The following is a 22,273-nucleotide window of genomic DNA, read 5'->3' as shown; positions in this document are numbered from 1 at the left end:
ATAAATGACTCCATTAACAATATGGGCTATGAGTCTGAACAAAGTTTTCAAAAGAAGAAATAAAAGTGGCTACTACACAAGTATTCAAAATTTTCAGCAGTAAGAGAAATGCAAATTAAAACTGCACTCAGATTTTCTCTTCCCAGTCAGGATGGCTAAGATTATGAAAATATTTGACAGCAAATATTGACAAGATTATGGGGGAAAAGGATCCCACATTCACTTTGGACTTACAAAATGGTCTAGTCACTCTGGAAATTAGTGTGGAGATTGTTTAAAAAGTAGGAACTGAATCTACCATATGACCCAGCTATACCATTCTTTGATATATATCTCAAAGGACTCAGTATCCTACTCTAAAGATATGTGCTCAGCCATGTTCATTCCTGCTCCAATCACAGTAGCTAGAAAACAGAATCAACATAAATGTCTTTCAGCTGATGAGTGGACAATGAAAATGTGGTGTATATACATATTGAAATTCTATTCAGCTGGTAAAAAAAAAAATAAAAGCATGAAACTTGTAGGTAAATGGAGCTGGAAATTGTGCTGAGTAAAGTAACCCAGATCCAGATACATAAATGCTGTTATCATCCTTTTTATTTGTGGTCTCTACCTCGGTTTCTTTAGGTTTGAGTAGCTAGCCCATAGTTTCTGAAGAAGCCAGGAAAATAGGGAGGGACCTATAGCAGGGCAGAACTTATGTAGGTGGGGAAGACAGAACCGAATGCTGGGAGAAAGGAAGCAGATTCATGGAGAAGCCATGTAGCCCCGCTGGAGACAGATGCCAGAACTTTAGCTGGTGGGTGTAACATGAAGGCCTGCTCATTGGGGTCTCTGTCCTGCCCAGTTCCCACAGCCGGCAAGTCCCAAAGAAAATCACACAGAGGTCTCCATTAGTTATAAATTGATTGGCCCATTAGTTCAGGCTTTTTATTAGCTCTTATGACTTATTATTCTTATGTATGCTAGCCACATGGCTCAGTACCTTTTTCAGTGGGGCAGGTCACATCCTGCTTCTTCTGTGGTCTGGCAGGACTGCCAATACTTTCTGGAAATTTCTGGTAGGCACAGATGGCCCAGATGTCTGAGTTCTACACCCAGAACAGATTCAAGATGCTGCCTGAGATGATCAAGCCTCACAGGATACTCCAGTCAGGATTTGATCATAACTCTAAATTTTCTTTAGGTCCCCATAAGATTATCAGTGCCCCCAACAAGCTGGAAGTTGTCTGGAATACTATGCCCACATACTCCCCAAAATGGACTATGGCTATTTTCCTTTGTTTTAAAAAAAGAGGGAAAACAGTTCTATATTCTGTCAATTATATTTTAAATAAACGCTGATTGGCTGATAGCCAGGCAGGAAGTATAGGCAGGAAAACCAGACAGGAAGTAGAGTTGGGACAATGAGAACAGGAGTATTCTAGGAAGAAGGAAGCTTCCTCCACAGTCCTGCTCAGATTACGGAAGAAGCAAGATATGACCTGCCCCGCTGAGAAAGGTACCAAGCCATGTGGTTAACATAGACAAGAATAATGGGCTAACTTAAGTTATAAGAGCTAATATGAAGCCTGAGCTAGTGAGCCAATCAATTTATATCTAATGTAGATTTCTGTGTGATTCTTTGGGGCTAAACAGCTGTAGAACTTGGCATGATAGAAACCCCAACAAGTAGGCCCTTATGTTACAGGTAGGCCATGACCTCATGCTGATACACAGATTAATGGAGATGGGTTAAATTAAGATATAAGAGTTACCCAATAAGAAGCTAGAGCTAATGGGCCATGCAGTATTTTAATTAATACAGTTTCTGTATGATTATTTCGGGGCTGAGCAGCTGGGAACCAACATGCAGCCTCCTTTCAACAAGGGACCATGGTAGAAAAGTGAGAGATGGAGCTCCGGGGAGTGGAACAGTAGGAAACAGGTGCTATGGGTGGGGGTGGTGGGAAAATGGGGGTTGGGTCAGACTTCAACTGAAGAAGGGGAGGGAGGGTGATAGAGGAGGAGCGGAGAGGAGAGAGCACTAGGATGTTGGATAAGACCATATGGTAGCATATTATTTTAGTACTTAAAGTGTATGTGTGAGTTTTAAATGGAGTTTTGGGGTAGTGTTATCCCCGAAGAATCATGTACTATCTAACAAAAGCTAGTTTCAAAAATGGGAAGCTTCTCAATTGAGTCTTCCAAAATCACATTGGCTATTGGCAATTGACATTACTCTTGGTTGCCTTCCAGAACTTGAATGTAAGACCCTGTTACTGAAGGTACCACACACTCAGTCAGAGCACATGTAGTACTTGAGCTGGAATTGACCTGGATGCCTCCTCCCAGAGGGCTGGCTCTATAGTATCCAAAGGTGCCGGGGAGCAATCTGTAGTAGTCTAACCCAGCTGGAAAGCCTACAGACCCCAACAATGATCAGCCTAGTAAAATATCCGGCATAGTGTGATAGTCACACATTTATCTCAGAATGACCAACAGCTGTCTAATTTGACTTCAGATCCACTCATTAGGAAGAAATCCATGCCTTGTACTATAAACCTAGCCAAGTACCTATAGCTGGTAGAATAGACCTGAGAAGAGAATCTACTACTTGCATTTTCTAAACTAATAGAATTTATAACTATATTCAAAATCTTATCTTAATACCCACAGATAAGTGTGGCTCTCACCCCTCTTCTTCTTCTTCTTCCTCTTCTTCTTCTTCTTCTTCTTCTTCTTCTTCTTCTTCTTCTTCTTCTTCTTCTTCTTCTTCTTCTTCTTCTTCTCCTCCTCCTCCTCCTCCTCCTCCTCCTCCTCCTCCTCCTCCTCCTCCTCCTCCTCCTCCTCCTCCTCCTTCTTCTTCTTCTTCTTCTTCTTCTTCTTCTTCTTCTTCTTTTCAACAGATAGTGACCACTACAGATATTCACAATTGGTCAAAATGCAGAGGATAATGGGAAATGGGATGTGAGTTGCCCATCCCAAATTTTTACATCAGCAATGCAATCCCTATAACTTAATGTTCAGAGAAAATCGTGGAAGGTGGTAAAAGCTAGAATATTTGAATGTCTCTTGCTACATAATGACCCCTAACATTCAAGAAATAATGCATCCATGAAATCTCAACAATGTGATTGCTTGAACAAGAATAACATAATGACTATCCCAGTTGACATGCCATTGTGGACAGGGGAATTCCATATGATCTGACTTCCAGAGGAATTCCAGAGGTGGTCACTGGCTGCTGAGAGAGGAGATTTAGTTTCTTGTAGAGATAAGTGCTCACATACACTCTCCAATCCTGGACATATGTACTTAAGATCAATGGACTTGGGTTGTAGATGTGTGTGTGTGTGTGTGTGTGTGTGTGTATTTATACACATTTATATACATGTAACAATACTAAAGAGACCATGAATTATGGAATTGGAAGGAGTTTTAAGGAGATAATGCAGACAGAGTGCTCATGTAGAAAGGTCTCAATTATAGAACAACAGCAAAAAGAAAACCATTGTCCTAGGGCTGCAGAGATGGCTCAGCAGTTAAGAACATTTGTTGCCTGTGAAGAAGATCTTGTTTGGTTCCCATCTCCCATATGTAAAGGCTCATAAACATCTATTAACTTCAGCTTCAGTGAATCTAGTGCCCTCTCCTGGCCTCTGGGAATACTAAGGAGTCACACAGCATATACACAAACACTAGGCACAATCTAGAGTTATTTGGAAGAGGGAACCTCAACTGAGAAAATATCCATAACAGATTTTTATGTAGGCAAGTCTGTAGTGCATTTACTTTATTAATGGTAATGGGCCTAGACTACGGTGCCACCCCTGACCTGGTGGTCCTGGGTGCTGTAGGAAAACGGGTTGACGAAGCCATGAGAAACAGGCCAGTAAGCAACATTCCTACAAGATTTCTGTTTCAGCTTCTTCCCTGCTTGAGTTCTTGTCCTAGCTTCCCTCAGTGATGGACTGTTACCTGGGAGTGTAAGATAAATGAAATCCTTTCCTCCCCAAGTTGCTTTTGGTCATGGTGTTTTATCACAGCAATAGAAACCATAAAGCACCTCCTAAGGGGCTAGATACCTGAACTGAGGAGTTATCTCTCTCGCCTTGAAGTCTGATATTCCTTTATAGTCTCTATAGTCAAGGCTTCAGATGTGTGGATTTTGGGGGCTGAAAAATGGAAGGGAAGCCAGTATTAGCATGTTAGTAACTTCACATCCATTGAAATTTAAAATCAGTAATAAAAATTCTATATGTAGTAAGTATAATAGCGATTTAAGAAGAAAATAAATCAGAATATTCCTGATTTAATTAGTCACCTCAAGTAAGAAAATTTAGAAGATTACTTTCTAGGTCAGGTTGATATTTGCCTGTGCATGCCTTTAGCTTGCAAAGAGAAGGCAGGGTACATATAGAAGTGCCAACAACTGTGACCCAAATCTAGCCCCTTGATTGTTTTTATATTACACGTGCATTAAGAGTGGCTTTATTAGGCTGGGGTGTAGTGGTGCCCGGTGGCTTTACTCCCCTCACTTCTCAAGTGCTCTGTGATAAGCATTGAACAATACAGTTCAGATATTTCCTTCAGGCACCTTTAACCTCACCTACAACCAGGTCTGAAGTTGGCACCCATTTGCTCCGCCAAAGACCTTGGGGTTATCTTGATTTTCCTCATCACACTCTTATCCTTATCTTAAATTCTTGTGTTTTCCTTTTCACTGCTTGGTTGAAAGTGACCCCTGTAAGTTCATACTCTGGCCACGCTTTTCTTACCTCATCAAAGAAAGGCTAGGGTGCTTGAATGACTTATGCTGTCTTGTGTTTCCCTCTTTCTGGAATGTTCTTTCTTCTAATGGGCCCCCACTTTCATCAAGTGCCATCTGTGTTTCCCCTTTGATGAAAATACTTCACACTTCTGTCCCTGCACCTCTTTTCTCGAATACCCCACTTTCTCTTTCCTTTTTGCACACTGCCCTTCACATGTGTTCCTGGGGTTGTCGGGCCTCTTCCCCAGGTTCCTCCCCTTGATTCAGTCACTTGTGACCCAAATCCAGTCCTTTGCTTGCGTTTTATATTCCTTTAATTATGAATTAAGAATGGGCTTCAGTAGCCTACATGTAGTGGTGCATGACTTTAATCGCAGCACTCAAAATGCAGAGGCAGGAGGATGGTAAGGCCAACCTGTCTTTATATAGGGAGTTTGAAGTCAGCCAGGGTTACATAGTGAAACCCTGTTTTTTTGTGTGTGTGTGCATCAAAAAAACTGTTTTATAACAGGAGAATTGGGAATTACATGAAATCCCCATTCAGTGTCCATCGATACTTTGTTGGAACTAATCAGTGCCTGTGAGTTTACCTGTAGTCTCTGACTGTAGCTGTGAGTTACATTTGAATGTAGCCAATGTCCAGCACCCAGAGCTCAAAGTCTGACCCAGACTTAATTCTTTGCAGAGAAAGCTTTCCAGTTCCAGTTTAAGAGTATAAGGTCTGTTAGGTCCAGGCATGATGACTGTGTTACCAAATAACCCAGCCTCTTCTGAAAATATTAGCACAGTATAAATGTGTTAAAGTGTTATGCGACTTTCCCCCGAGCTGGTGTGTTGACTGTGTAACTTACAAACTTTTTGAAAGGTCTTAAATAATGAGTCCATGTGTTTAAAAATGAAGAACACAATAATGTTTCTTAATGGTTATATGTTTCCATTAAACCGATCATTACTGTCAAACAATTTTTTTAAAAACAGGTTAACTGCATTTAAAAATGTAACAGAGGTTAAATTTTGATTTTGACAAGCAGTGATTTTAATCAGCATTCATTTGAAAAGCTATTCAGTGCCATTAACAAAGCATGCTTAATTAACATGCAGGAATTCGTGGGCAGTGGGTGTACCTAATCTCATGACATTTTATAACCTCGGAAAATAAAAAAGCAAGCGAACATACTTCCCCATCATAGAAGTCTTCTTCCATGCTTTCTTTGCATACTGAAAGTGAGAGCAGAGAAGCCGAGCTGGATGTAAAGAGTCTGTTGGGTTCAGGTCGGTCACAGACACAGGTTCCAACTGATAACCAGTCTCTCTGGTTCTCTGGCAGCAAGGATTCTCTTTGGTGGTATAAGGTCAAATGCTCACCTAGTTTCATTTGTTTTAGGTGACGCGGTAGCAGACACAGAGTGTTTTGACCCTGAGGGGTATCAGGACACAGAGCTGTGCTGTGTGGATTGCCAGTCTAGTGAGAACTCACCTCGGATCTCAGACCTCCACAATTACAGTCCGTGCATCATGAACAGTGGCATCTACATGGCTGCCCCTGCTTCTCTGCTCTGCGATCTTATCACATGGAACCATACCTACAGACAGCCACTCAACTGACATGTTCCGATCCCAAAAGGGGTACAACACGAGAAATGCCGGAGGGGAACATCAGCGGTGATCGGAGGTGTCAGCGCCGAGCAGCACCGGGGAACCTGCCTCTTAGCTTTCTGACTTTCCCAAGGAACAGGAACTACAACGGGACCCCATCTGCCCTTCTTTCAAATGTGTCCTTTAGCCATTATGGGGAAGATGTGAAGAAAGTCTAAACAACAGAAGATTTGGCTAGCATATATGTGTTCTAGATTAAAGAACTCAAATTATCTCGTGCAGAAAATTTATCTTATGAACCTTGGAGAATGGAAGGACTCCTTGGGTTATTGTGTGGGCACTTGTATTTTTTACTTTTGATAATTTAACATGTTTACCTTTTTAGTTCCATTCTTAGTAGCAGAGACGCAGCAGAAGCATCTGAACCTTGGTGCACCACCGGCTGAGTTCGAAGGGAAACAAACTAACACCAGAGTTTTATAACCAAAGCTTTATCATGATATTCATAAAGGAACATAAACATGGGGTTTTTATGACTTGGGTATAATCAAATAGGAAAACCATTTAAAATATAGGACAATTTCTGTTTAGGGTAAGGGTGATTTCTTAGATCCACTTTATGCCAATTCTATGGAAATATTTTTGTTATCTCCTAGGCATCTTTAAAGGCTAAATATTTACATTACAGGTGATGCTAGCCTAACATGAGCCTTTCTATACCCATTTGCCAGCTTTCTTAGTTCTTTAAATGTAAATAAAATCTCAGCCATCTTTCCTCTTCTTTCAATGATTTTGTAGATGCTATCATTCAGAAATGTAAGAAACAAAGAGAAATTGGCCCAAGTTTGGACAGCGATGTATGTTATTTGTGTATGTGCTTCTGTAATGTGGGACTGATTGTATATATTATGAAACGTCAAAAAGATACTTGCTGTGCTGTCCCTGTCCTTTCATAATTACAAGGAGAAATCGATTTTATTATGTTGTCTATAGTACTATCAATTATTTGATTTTGTTCTTGCAGAAGAAATGGGTGCTACCTATTTATTGGTTAAACTTTGGTTTGAATTTGACTGCCTGGGTGCCTACCAGAATAGTAAATCTCATATGAATAAGTAAATTATCACGCTGTTGATGGCATATAAGATGTTGTGATTATTTGGTGCCTTAAGATTTTGTGTTCATGACAGAAGCTTACAAGTGTTCCTTTTCACATAAACATGAAATTGGGTTACTTTAAATTTAACTTTGGGGATATGACTAATTTAGGTGACTACTTTATTTTGTCTCTAGTGTGTACAGCTTAGAAAAGGAGCTCGGAGAATATAGTGGATATCAGTAAGGCTTGGGCACATTCATGACGTCCTGTGTGTCCTCTCTTGGCTCTTCTATTGTTAAAGGATTTTAAAAATGTAAGGAAATTTTTGCAGTGCATGAAGTACCATGTTAGTTTGTAGCCCTCACGTTTGATTTTGAATCAGAAAGCAGAACAGTTGAGGTGGATACTACTTTACCTTGGGGAATTCTTTTAGGAACTAAACTATTTCCAGGGAGTAAATGTTCTATTAGGGGAAATGGAAGGACCAGAAAGTGCTATACTATCCATTATTACTTCAATATGTGCTTTTTATGTAGTTCCAAAGTAAGCCCTGGGCTGGGGCTCTGAGGCTCATCCTATGTTATCATTCCCTCTCTGTAGGAAACTAGGTAGGGGACATTTCTGTATTTTCACGGAAGTGAAAATCAGGTTCCTAGGGAGTAGTGCAGCTTTCAATCAAGTACCCTTCAGGTAGATCTTAAGTGTTTTCCTTCCTTCCTTCCTCCTTCCTTCCTTCCTTCCTTCCTTCCTTCCTTCCTTCCTTCCTTCCTTCCTTCTTTCCTTCCTTCTTCCTTTCTTTTTTTCTTTGTTTTTCTTTTTTAGAACCTTAAAACACATTGCTGCCCATCTAGTGATATAGCTGTAGTCTCAGTCTAACAAAACCAGCGACCAGGTGAATTTACAGCTTGCCCTTATGGGCAGACGTGCTGTTTCACGAGAATAGACCAGCACTTGGAAAAGAAAGAACATTAAGTTCGAGAAACCTAACCTTTCTGTGATTGCCCTGACTTACTGTGACATTATTTTTATCCACATAGAAATGATTCCTGGGAGATCTTTACGAATATCTCCATTCCATTGAGGAGGATTTTGGAATTGGCAATATTGAACTTGCTCAAAGTCACACAGCTAGCTCGTATCAAAAGTGAGTGGCCGTGATAAAAATACAGCAAACTGTAGACTTAGTTTTCTTTGAGTTCTTTTAAATTATCACGTGGTGTGGTGTTTCTCACTGCAACTGTCACAGGAATGGGCTAGCCTTAGCCTCTGGCTGTCGTGTTTGTACCTGGATTAGATATGTTTACAGTCGGTGCCTGCATGCTTTGCTACCATTAATATGTGCCAATAAGCTGATAGTGAGAAAACTGCTAAGATTTAACAAGTGGGACAAGTCAATGCCGTGTTCATGACTGCTTCCAAGATGTAGCACCTCTCTGAAATCAGCAAAGCACTTTTCAGGAGAGTTATATGTCGAGGATTTGGACTCTTAGACACTAGGAGCCAGCAAGCTAAGTCTCGTCGGTCAAGTCTGGCTGGCTTATTTGTGTAAATACAAAATTATCAGAACCAGTCATATCAATCTTTTATATATTATCCCTGGCTACTGCTGCCCTACAAAATGAGAATTAACTGACTGTGGCAAATATTTTATGACATGCAAGGCCTAGAATATTCACTCTCCGGCTCATTGCAGAAGGAGTTTTCCAATCCTTGGTTTATGTGATAGGAAGGCATGACCCTTCAAATCAAGTTCTCTGAAACAGTGCAGGAGAATAGCAAAGGTTGTGGGCAAACGAGATGTCTTGAACAATGCTTGTACTGTTTATTCCTAAGGCTTTATACTTCCTAAGTTTCAATCTTTTGAAACAGGGACTCTTCATCATCTCCCTATCACCTCTCTGTCTTAGTGAATGGTTGAGACGGGAAACAAATATCTGGGGGGGGGGGGGTCTGAGGCCACGGTGGTGGCATCTGCAAGAGCTTCAACACAGTGTAGGGTGTAAGAAGCTCAGGTGCTTGAAAACCAGGCCCCTAAGACGCAACAGCTCCTACTTTTAGATAACATACTCTTAAAATAACTATTTTAGCCTGTGAGAGCAAGGCCCGGCTCTCACAGAAAAGGCCTGGATCCCTGATTTGTGCGGAGGTATTAGATATTACGTCTAAAGCCCTTCATGTGTCAGGAAAGCCATCCACTATTTCTGCTAACAACCTAGTTGCCTCCCAAAGACCCCCCCCCATCTGACGACAAAATGGCAAACAAATCTCAAGATGCATTTCTACTTGATTTTTAGCCAAAAGGTTGAGGATCAATCAACATGGGGTAGAAGGAAGCAAACCATATTTAAACCATACCAACTTATAGTTATTTTTAAAAAATGGTACCATAACCCAACATGGTAGTTTAAAAAAATTACCCTTACACTATTAACTTGTCCAAGATACTTCCTACAAACACCAAACCAAACAGCCCTTCCTTTAAACTGAGGCCACCAATCTAAAGGCTCACAGCTCACAGAAGCCTGGGCATGGACAAGATGAGATACTTCAGCATTTTCTCCTTCTGCCAAAGACAGTCCAAACTTTGAGACAGTGAAGAAGGGCAAGCTAGAGCAGTAGTTCTCAACCTGTGGTTTGCAACCCCTTGGTGGCTTGAAAGGCCTTTCCATAGAGGTCCCCTAAGACCACAGGAAAACACAGATACTTGTATTATTATTCATAATAGTAGAAAATTACAGTTATGAAGTAGCACTGAAAATAATTTTATAGTTGGGGGTCTCCACAACATGAAGAACTGTATTAAAGAGTTGCAGCACTGGGAAGGCTGAGAACCACTGAGTTAGAGGGACTGAGCTCAGGTAGCAAAGCTTCCTGTGATCTTGGCTACCAATCCAGCAGGAAGGTAGGAGAGACACAAATTATCCTGACTTGAGTCTGGACTGGGGATGTGAGGACTAAAATAAGGACCCACTCCTTCTTTCAAATTCACCCTTTAAAACCTCCACTTGGGTCCTGCTTCCCTGGGAAAAGAAACAATCATTTCAAGTTACAAAGTAATCTTGTAAACAGAAACTTTGAACAAAGAGCCCTGTAAATAATGGAGGAGCACTTACTGAAGTGTGTTGGGCAGTCCTCACAGTATCGATTCCAGGCTGTGAACAAAACAGGCTCCTCAAGCTCTTCCTTCGGTCTCTTCCTTCCGTGCTCTGGCCCATCAATATTCACAGCCCACTCACATGCTAGGAATAAACAAGGCAGTCTTTGCTGGTGTGTAAGGGCCTTTGCGCTCTGCAGATCAGGCCTCTGACCCATCCTCTAATGATCACCTTTGATTCTCTTAATGAGGAGTTATCAAAATAGTTCATGACACTAAATTATTGATTTAATAACTGTAATTAGTCACCAGCAAATGGAAAATGGAAGTGAGCAAATGAACTTCAATGGTCTGAAATCCTTTCAATCATACAGTTTTGATTTTTAAAATCTCCTGCCCTCTTCAAATTTTATGATATATATATATATATATATATATATATATATATATATATTCACACATACACCACACATTAATAACTGAAAAGAAAGCATTTAAGCCGGGTGGTGGTGGCGCACGCCTTTAATCCCAGCACTCGGGAGGCAGAGGCAGGCGGATCTCTGTGAGTTTGAGACCAGCCTGGTCTACAAGAGCTAGTTCCAGGACAGGCTCCAAAACCATAGAGAAACCCTGTCTTGAAAAACCAAATAAATAAATAAATAAAAAGATTGTTCAATAGGTGACAGCTGTGTAACTTGATCTTGGGGTCACTAGTAGTGGGACGAAGACCTGTCCCTGATACATGAGCTGGCTCTTTGGAACCTAGTCCCTGTAGTAGGATGCCTTGTTCAGCCTTGATTCAGTGGGGAGGTCCGTTTCAACTTAAAATGTCAAGCTTTGTTGATCCCCAAGGGAGACCTTACCCCATCTGAATGGAGACAGAGGAGGGGATGTGGGGTGGGTAGGTGAGTAGAAGGCAGGTATATGGAGGGAACAGGAAGAAAGGAGGAAGGGGAAACTATGGTTGGTATGTAAAATAAAGAAAAGAGATAATTTTAAAATTAAAAAAAAAACTGACCTATAGAGTCAGGTCAGTTGGTCAGCTAGGTTAGTTTTTCTTCTAAGCCTGAGGAACTGAGTTTGAATCCCCAGAACACTCATGAAAAGCAGCACTGTGTGTGCATACATATACACACGAATGTGCATGCATATGGACACAGAGATCACTTCTTGTTTCTCACACAATAAAGGGCAGAGCCCAGGTTGGCTTAGTGGGCCCAGGATTGAAACAAGAATCAGGACCACGATTTGCTGTATTAAATATTTATGAGTGCCATGTGTCTGACAGAAGACAGAAACTCCTCTTTATGTCACAGTAAAGTAAGCTGGGACAAAGCCACCAAGTCACCAAGTCCCAGCTTGTGAAAAATTTACTGACAACGATCAAAACTGTCAAAGTTAGGAAAGTCAGAATCTGATACTGGCATGTACTGTTTCGATCACTGTCTCTCCTGATTCAGTGCTGAAGCACAGACGAGGGGGACCAGCAGTGAGGGTGCTAAACTGCTGTGCCCGGGTTTCCCAAGGGAAGTAAGTTTCCCCACAGAAAGCCAGTTCAAGTGTGCAGTTGGCTTTGCTGCAGTCAGTGGTGGTGGCGTCGTGGCTGTGGTCAAACAGACTGAAGAAGACAGGGATTGCATAGGTTTGGGGAGGCGTTCCTTCCTCCTTAGGTACAGACTCATCAGAGAACCCTCTCCCCTACTCCATTCATCTTTCTGTGGCTCAGAGAGACAGTGACCATGATGGTTCCTCTGCTCATCTCTGATACAGCAGATGTATACAGGCGACTAGTGTAGAAGAGGACTGTTCAAACCCAGAGTGGGACTTAGAAGACAGAGATTTCCAACGAGAAATGTATAACGAGTATGTATAAAATTGATATGACCACTTAAAACACACACACACATTCCATAAATCTCATATGGAGTGCGATAGGGATCTAGCTCATCCCATAAAGTACCTAAAGCCATAAAGACTTGAGTTTGATCCCCAGGACCCACATTTAAAAAGCAGGATGCAATGGTGTACACTTGTAATCCCAGTACCCGGGAGGTGGAGACAGACAGACAGATCTCTGGGTCTCACTGGCCAGTCAGTATAGCCTATTCAGTGAGCCTCAGTTAAAAATAGACACATCTGCCAAAAAAAAAAAAAAAAACCAAAAAGAAAAATCGTGGACAGGAGAGATGGCTCAGTGGTAAAGTGCTGTCCTGATAAGCATAAGAATACGAGTTTGGACTTCAGCAACTACATGAAAGCCAGGCCCTGGGACAGGTACTTATAACTACCCAGCTGGGGAGGTGTTAGGAGACAGTGGATCCTGAATCTCACTAGCTAGCCAGTCTAGCCTAATTGTGAGATCTAGGTTCAGTGATAGATCCTGCCTCAAAAAAACAAGGCAGAGAAAATGACAGCTGATGTCAGTCTCTGGCTTCTTCACACACATACAGGGCCATGTGGACCATACACAGATATGTGCACACAGACATACAACCCAAAACTGGGTGGTTCCTCAACAGACAGCCAAGACTGTCTTCTGGACCACATATAGCAAACCACACAGACCCAAATGAAGGCCAAGTAAGGAACAGTTGTACACCTATTAGCAAGCAATTAGAATCCACATCCATAAGGTTTTCTACAAAGCAGCAGCTGAGCCCTCCTCCCAGCCCTTTCTGGAACTTGGTGTTTGGAACTTGGCGGTCCTTCTTCCTAACAGGTACCCCAAAGCTTTCACATACGGCATTGGCCCAGGAAGGCTACTGCACTCTCCCTCATCTCCATTCTAGTCTCCCTAAATGAACCCTAGTCCAACAGTCACTGACAGCTTCCGCCCCACTCTTAGTCCATCTCCACTCCTTTGGGACTCACCCCAGACCCACTTCCTACCATCACCACCGCAGGGGGTACACCGAGACAGGATAATTTTGCTCTCCATTCCCTCCTATTCTGCTTGTCACTTGTGTCATAGGCAAGCCCTAGGTTTTGCCTAGATAGATCCCAGGTCCTATGGCCAGGTCTAGTCAATTCCCTGAACTAGAGTCACTTGTTCTCCCTTCTAATCTCTAAACATAGCCCAATTCTCTCTCTCTCTCTCTCTCTCTCTCTCTCTCTCTCTCTCTCTCTCTCTCTCTCTCTCACACACACACACACACACACACACACCTCTTAGCAGGTCCAATAAAATCAATCTTGGCTACATGATCCCTTTCCCCTACCCCCAGGCTGATCCCACACTACACCCTATATGTTCACTGAATATAATCAGCAACTGATGTGGGAGTGTCATATCAATCTGTTGATTTCATTGGTTGATCAATAAAGAAACTGCTTGGCTGGCCCTGATAGGTTAAAGCATTGGTGGGAGGAGTAAACAGAATAGGATGCTGGGCGGAAGAGGAAGTGAGGTCAGACTCTGCTCTGCTCCCGGACTCGACAGCTCTGCTCTCTGGAGCAGAGACGCCATGCTTAGCTCTCCTGGGTAGACTCGACAGCTCTGCTCTGGAGCAGAGATGCTGTGCTCCGCTCTCTCAATAGCTCTGCTCTCTGAGGCACACGCGATGAAGCTCTGACCCAACATGGACATAGGTTAGAATCTTCCCGGTAAGCGCACCTTGGGGTGCTTACACACATTATTAGAAATGGGTTAGAACAATATGTAAAAGCTAGCCAATAAGAAGCTGGAACTAGCCGGGCCAAGCAGTTCTTAAATGAATACAGTTTGTGTGTTGTTATTTCGGGCGTGAGCTAGCCAAGCGGTCGGGGTGTTGGGGACGCAGCCCCGCTGCTCCTATTTCAACAAGCAACTTCTTCCTCCATCCAACCTTCAGGCCTATTTCTGGTGGCACAGACTGTATCCAGGTCTCATCCAGTATTTCCTTCAACTTGACCTTCCTTGAACCCTTCCCTGATCTCCATACCTAACCCTGGTTACATATCCCGTCAAAGGTCAAATTTGATGAGTCCTTCCTGATTCCTTAGCCATCCAGAATCACACATAACTTCTGGGTCTAGCTCACGTCACACACCTGTACAAGCATCGCTCTGGTAAAGCCTTAGAACATGTGTGACTTCAAGACCTTTCCATATAGCTTGTACATTGGCCGAAAATCTTACATCAGATGCACAGCCCATAAAGTCCACTTGCTCAGGTCTCATTGTGAAAACAAAAACAATATGAAAGGCCAAGACAGTATATCTGCCCCCAAATCCACCAGTCCTGTAAAAATGTTCTCCAGTGAGATTTACCCAGATGATCCATCGGACATGACACAATTATAGTTTAATTAAATGAAGAAGGCAGTGAGTGAAATATAAACAGTGCAATAGAAAGTGAAAAATGTATACTCATAATACATAGAAGCTGCATTAAAACCCCCAAGACTCAAGGATTTGAGAAGTAGCTCAGATTAGTCTATAGTGTATCTGTTTTTCTAATAGTAAAAAGAAAGACAATGTTGAATAAGAATTGACAAGATGGCCGGATAGTGGTGGCACACACCTTTAATCCCAGTATGTGGGATTCAGAGGCAGGTGGATCTCTGTGAGTTTGAGGCCAGCCTTCTCTACAAGAGCTAATTCTAGGACAGGCTCCAAAGCTACAGAGAAATCCTATCTTGAAAAAACAAAAAACAAACAAACAAAAAGAATTGACAAGATATATGTAGAGTTAGATGGTATGTATTGTATACAGTAAGAGTTTTAAGGTAGTAACTCTTACTATTTCAATTTGTAGGAATTTATTTATTTATGAAAGAGACAGGGCTTACTGAACAGGGAAGTAACGCCCTGCAGCAGGGAGCAGGCTGGAGAAGAAGTTGCTTTATTTGTAGAAATTTATATCAAGGCATTAAGGAGCCAGTTGCATAGATAAGAAAGGGAACCACATAAGAGCAGAAGGAAATGTTCAGAAGAGCAGAAGTTAAAATAACCCTATATCATAGCCCTCAAAAGGGTAGCGGTACCATTCAAATTCTGGGTAAGTTTATTACACATACACACACACACACCATCAAATAATAACTAGAAAAAAACCACATAAATATCTTAGCAGAGAAATCTGAAAGGTTGAGGAAAGGGAGCCTGGTTAAGCACTGTAGGAGTCTGGGAGTCTCTGGGATTTCTGTGACTGAGTGGTAGACTCGTGTTGGCTCTTCTACTTTGCATTAGCATGGGCTTTTGAGAAATTAGCGACTGAGCCACATTGAAAAACCAGAGAAAACAGTAACCCGGAGACAAAGTGGCTTCTCTGGCTAAAAAAACATGAAAGTCACAATTCAACAGTATAAAAACTTTGAACGAGCATTGTATGTTCTTTTAAAATTAATGAATTAGTTTGACTGTGTGTGTGTGTGAGTACAGGTACATCTTGGGGGCTGCAGTGCATGTATGGAGTGTTGCAGGGAGGAGGCCTGCTTGTTCATCCCAGCCACCTGGCTAGCTTAGCCCTGAAATAACCACACAGAAATTGTATTAATTAAATCACTGCTTGGCCCAGTAGTTTTAGTCTCTTATTCGCTAACTTTTACATCTTGATTTAACCCATTTCTATTAATATTTATATCGCCACATGGCAGTGGTTTACTGGGAAAGATTTAGCATGTCTGTCTCTGGTGGCTCCATGGCATTTCTCTTACTCTGCCCTTCTCCCAGCATTCAGTTCCATCTCCCTACCTACCTAAATTTTGCCCTATCAATAGGTCCAAATCAGTTTCTTTAATTAACCAATAAAAGCAAAACAAAGACAAAAGGACCTCCTATTCCAGTGGAGCTCAGAGGAGAATTCTTGTTTGTCTGTTCTCACCTATCAACTTCTGGGTTCTGGGGACTGAACTCAGGTAGTCAGGCCTGCACAGAAGGCCCTCTACCCCCTAAGCCATCTCCCTAGTCCTGTTTATTCTTGAGATAAACATCATGAAGAGACTACTCTAGTAGAGTTTGGGCTTGGAATACTCTCTCCTATATCCCTCTCCCCCAGTGTCTCCCCCAGTGCTCACACTCCTCTAGTGGAGCTTGTGGTTAGAATCATTTCTTCCGTACCCCTCTCTCCCAGTGCACAGGCTGTGTTCAATCCTCCCACTGTTTAGTCCTGCATGGCCTGTGATGAACTGATTTTTACCACACTCAAATAACAATGAGGAAGTATGCCTCCCCTTTCCAGGAAGAACTGATTTCTAGCCTCTGCCTTCAGTCATAAGGGCCCTTTTGTTGTGTGGAGCGTGGGAGCAAAGTTGTGACATTATCTTCTTTGAAGGGAGACAAGAACACCCTCTCTTCTCTAGCTATGTCAGCACACAAAAGCCTGTCTCTTGCTTTGACCCTGTAGCACACGACACAGGATTCTTCAATGAGGTTGTGGGGTTGGACTCCTATCTTCTATTATACAGACTACACAAGTGAGGAAGATAAGGATAGCTCATCATGCTTTATAAGCCAAACTAACATTTGAACTATGACCCTCCTGGATAGGTCAGACATGTCTAAATGGGTTACTCTTTGCCTACGCAGTTGATTTAAATAAAAATAAATCTGATAAAACAATCCATAGAATTTCCCAGATACAATCTAAACATCATTATCATCAGAAGATGATGACAATGAAGAGGAAGAGGAAGAGGAAGAGGAAGAGGAAGAGGAAGAAGAGGAGGAGGAAGAGGAGGAGAAGGAAGAAACAACCCCAGTTCAAATGAGGAAATGGGATGGGCATAAGTCAGCATGGAGAGGACCAGGTGCTAAAGTTTATGGATAAGCATGTTAAAGAAAAGTACTTTAATATGTAAGCATGTTAGAGAACAATATCTTAATGTATAAGCATGTATAAACATAAAAGTAGACTACCCTAGCAACATTCAGGAGGGTATAAAGAGGAATGGAATTAGATTCCAAAACTACTCAAAGTTTAGAACCTCCCTGGAGAGGTGGATTGGAGTGAAATGAGTTGGGAAAGGATGAGCAACTTGAGTGGAACGGTAGAAACAACCCGTTTTGAGCGATGAAGAGAAAATGGACTAGAATACAAAGAGCAGAGTCTCCAAAAGTGTGAGAAAATAGTGAACAACTCACATGAAGGTTCTTTGGGAGACAGAAGAGAATAGAGAATGCCCCACACATAAAACAAAACCTTTTTAATATGTGGCCGAAAACATGGCAAATTTAGCAAAATGACTCGTATTTATCCTTTCAGGAGTGCACATATAGCTAAGTTATTGCTAATGTGGTAAAACCACTCAAGGACAACACTCAGGGAACAACGTGTGCACATTTAACTTTGTAAGAATATCTGCAATCAGGCAGAGGCAGGCGGATCTCTGTGAGTTCGAGACCAGCCTGGTCTACAAGAGCTAATTCCAGGACAGGCTCCAAAACCACAGAGAAACCCTGTCTCGGAAAAAAAAAAGAATATCTGCAATCATTTCTAGAGTTTCTGTGTTCTTCACATTACCACATGCCATTTTTGAGACACCTGGTTTGTCTGTACCCCCTCCAGAACCAATATTTGAGTTTGTTATTCACAGTAGATGTGTCCTACATTGTTGCCACAAACACTGAATTGATGAACACTTAACCCAGGCTCTGCTCCTAGGGAGAAATGGAAGGCTTGGTACACAGCCTCTGGTCACAACTCTTTCATCAACAATTAAGTGTGTAACCTTGCTTTGTCCGTGCTTCTAGACAAAGATGCTTCATTCAGTGAATTGTTAACTCATGGCCAACAGCACTATGACCTGTGTCTGCTCAAAGTCTGTGCAACACATTTTTACTCTAACTCTAGTGTTAATTAGATAAATGAACTAATTCTATCTTGTCTCCCTCCTGACAGCATCCCAGTGCAGTCTGTAGGGTGGGATTTTCCACACCCCTGCTCCTACCTTCTGACTAAGGTGTGAGGCCCTCTCTCCACCCCTGGCTCTGTGAAGTGTGCCACAACCCTTTTCTCTCAAGAACTGAAGTAATAAATTCTTCTCTCAATGTTCTGTCCTCCATATATCATAATTCAGTCCCTCCATGAGTGACAGTCTCTCTGGTACTTGTGACACAGGAAAAGTTGTTTCTTTAGAGACACACTCATCAGAATATATAACTTCTTTTGGGATATTACTGAAAACACCCTAAGTCTATCTGGCCATTCCGATCTCAGAGCAAGGAAGACGATCATAATCATTAGATATTATATCATATTTAACTATCAAAACTCTTTGAGATCATATTTAGGTCTGGTGAGTAGAGAATTCATGTATCAGAATATTGATTGGACAAGACTTCTGCAGCTGTGCAGAGTTTATCTGTTACCTTCTGCTGTGGGACAATGGTTTGTATCTGTCAATTGTATTTTAATAAAATGCTATTGGCCAGTAGCTAGGCAGGAATTGTAAGTGGGACAACCAGAACAGGAAGTAGAGGTGGGTCAATGAAAACAGGAGAATTCTGGGAAGAAGGACGTTTTAGTCTGCAGTCGTGACCCAGTCACAGAAGAAGCAAGATGTGACTGCCTTGCCAAATAAGGTTCCAAGCCATGTGGCTAACATACACAAGAATAATGGGCTAATATAAGTTATAAGAGTTAATAAGAAGTCTGAACTACTATGCCAATCAGTTTATAACTAATGTGGACCTCTGTGTGATTTCTTTGGGACTTAACGGCTGCAGGAACTGGGCAGGACAGAAAATCTCAGTCAACAACCTTCCTCCAGTCTCCCAGGAAGCAGGCCTGATGCAGTCCTGACAATCTTTACCTTCACTATTCAGAACCCTGAGGAGAAAGGGAGGTTTAGCATTTACTGCTCAATCACTGTGTGCAAGATGTAAGGGACTCTTTCACGAGTACTTCCAGAAAAAGATTGCAGAGTGATCTGGAAGACTTGCAGAGACTTCCAGAGCTGACATTCATCCTTCTCCCCGTGTCCCTTCCATTATTCTTTCTAATCTGCAACTGGAGAAGAAATATTAGCCAATAGTATTACAAATTACTAGCCACTATCTTAGACTTCCAATTTCAAAAAATTATAAGAAATCCAGAGAAAACGAAAGCCTCATTCAAGTGATGAGAAGGGAAACTGAGAAAAGATGAGCATGTGACATTCTCATAAATACTACAGTAGCAGTAGAGAGTCCAGAACTGGGAACGTGCATTCTTAGAGTAAAAAGATTTAAAAGGGAGTTACTTAACTAAGAATTGGTAAGACATTAGCTAAATTCCAGCAATATGAGGTTATGTGAAGTGCAGTCAACAAGACTGCTAGGATGGGACAAAATACATCTTGAAACTTAGTGGAGCATCATCTCACTTGCCAAGCTGCTGATTCAGCAGAAAATAGGAGCCTTAGATGCTCAGTTAGAGCCACTTGTCTTTCACGGCCCTAAGCAAGGGAAAGCAGGATTTGGGTAAAATTGTATTCTATGTGAAATTTTGCAGCTAGGTAGATGAAGATGAGCTATTTTCTTTTTGGTTGCCAAATAGGACTTCCTTGACTGAGCTGAAGGTAAAGGGGGGATTAGAGAAAGGGATCCTTTAAACCTGGGCCAGTACTCCATGTAACTGTCTGGGGAACCAATGAGAACATCCAGGTCTCATTGAAAACTGGACCATCTTCACTGTGATTTCCATAGGAGACATGAAGTCTTATTTACTTTAACAACACTTCTACCAAGAGGCATACTCTCTTTAATTGGAGCCAGAGGTCAATGTCTGGCATCCTTCCCAAGCTACCTTCTGCACTAATTTTTGAGACAGAATTTCTCATTGAGCCTGGAGCTCCCAGACTTGTTATGTTGGTTAGAAGGTCAGTTGGTCAGTGAGTCTCTGGGATGCTCCATTCCCTGACCTAAAGGGCTGGGGTTATGCATGCATCCTGCTTGGCCTGGCCTTTTATCGCTGGTACTAGGGGTCTAAACTTAGGCCCTCAAGCTTGTGAGACAAGTGGTTTACTGACTGAGCTTTCTCCCTAGCCCTCTCAAATAAAATTCAAAGACTGTGTTAAAATTAAATACAGATATGAAAAGGACAAATTTTAACACAAAGAATGTGGCATCCCTGTGGGGGGACCATATCGGGTGTTGATTCACTCAATCAAAGGAAAGCCTTTGTTGGAGAAAACACCTAATGTCATAATTAGGCATCTGATCCTATGCAGTGTTGGAGTCCCCTTTTCATCTTTCCATGAACATGTGAAAGCAATACCAGTCAGCCTCTTGCCTCATAGATTAAAAATAGCCAGGACCATGAAGCAGGAAGAGCTGTATCCCCCTTTAATTTCCCTCTGATCCTTGGTACAGCTGTTCAGAGCAGCAGGGGGAGATTTGTGATGAATCAAAGGCACTGAGCAAGATCAAGCACCATGCATCCAGAGCAGCAGTCTCAGCCTTCCTGATGCTGCCACTTTCTAATACAGTTCCTCATGTGTGGGACCCCAACCATAACATTATTTCATTGCTACTTCGTAACTGTAATTTGCTTCTGTTATGAATCTTAATGTAAATATCTGGTATTCACGATATCTGAAATGCAACTCCCAAATGGGTCGAGGCCCCACAGGTTGACCTTAATGGAGGTTAAGGCTCTTCGACTCGTCTGCTTCAATTTTCTATCAATGTTTGTCCTCCAATCATATCTGAAATTCCTTTTCTCAGAGGGCCCCCAAATACTGAAGGACACTCACCCATTCTCTATCTGGTCTCAGTCTTGAAGAACGAGCAGATGTTTAAATAATAACGAGACTTGTTTATCAAAAGGAATGTTTAGTATGTTTTAAATCCTTCCCTGAAGGAATAGATGGCTTTTGCTTGGATTTATTTTTATTTTTAACTTTTGAAATAACTATAGAAAGTTGAAAAGTATTGACAGATGATTTGGGGCTTGGTCCCAGGTTACTCACTGGCTATATGTTATGTGCATTATAGGGTTATGTTTTTAAGGAAAGTACTTAATAGTATGATTTCTTCCACTTTTTCAGACATCCTTAGTTTTATTTTACCTGGCTCTCCTCACCTTCCCTAATGACCTTTTTTTTTCCTTTTCCCCTTTTCCCTGGCCATATCTCTTATGGCCACTCCCTCTCTATTGCTCCTTAATCCCCACATCCTGGCAATGATCCCATTTTACTTTCCTGGTTTCTGCAGTTACTATAGGCTACATACTCGTACCTGGAAATTTGAGACTAGGACCCTTCAATAAGAGAGAACATGTGAGATTTCTCTTTCTGGGTCTGGATTACTTCAGTCATTGTGATTTCTTTTAGTTCCATCCACTTACCTGGAAAGTTTATGATTTCATTTTTGCATAGTTTAAGATATACAACTTTTCTCACATCACAAAGATCTGCCCACACTGAAATTTGAGAGCACCTTATATGCTCCAGATTTGAATCTTGAACATGTTTGGCCATTTTATTTGCTAGTCAGCTGTTTTTGTCTTATGTGGCTGTTATTCTGAGCCTTATATTTCGGTGAGGTCTCATTTTCTCTCCCCTCTGGCACATCATGTCTCATGTGATGTCTAACTTTGTCAAAGTCTTCTGTACTGAATATTTCACCACTTGTGTACATTTTATAGATTTATATTTAACGTGCATCTGTATAACATATAGGGTATGCTGGGCTTTGCCCTAAGAATATTCAATGGCTTTCGGTGCCATCTGCTGAAGACCTGGATGGAGTTGCTTTTGCATTACTTCCAAACATCAGCTCGTCCAATTTGTATGCACTGCCTCTCAGTTCTGTGTTCTGCTCTATT

At 41.8% G+C, this 22,273-nt stretch overlaps 1 protein-coding gene across 1 annotated transcript in view; it reads left to right on the top strand.

The window, feature by feature from the left end:
* The window catches only part of Tafa4 (TAFA chemokine like family member 4), a 159,269-nt gene extending 152,908 nt beyond the window's left edge, over window positions 1–6,361 (top strand). The window contains exon 4 of the mRNA XM_050149405.1: window positions 6,141–6,361. Coding sequence (XP_050005362.1) covers window positions 6,141–6,361 — 221 coding nt within the window. The remainder of the gene's footprint in view (window positions 1–6,140) is intronic.
* The last annotated feature ends 15,912 nt before the right edge of the window (window positions 6,362–22,273 follow it).

The sequence above is a fragment of the Alexandromys fortis genome, unplaced genomic scaffold, assembly GCF_014885135.2.
Source record: "Alexandromys fortis isolate MF-2015 unplaced genomic scaffold, M_Fortis_MF-2015_v1.1 scaffold_48, whole genome shotgun sequence".
In the NCBI taxonomy this organism is placed as follows: Eukaryota; Metazoa; Chordata; class Mammalia; order Rodentia; family Cricetidae; genus Alexandromys; species Alexandromys fortis.
This window is presented reverse-complemented; position numbering and strand designations above follow the sequence as displayed.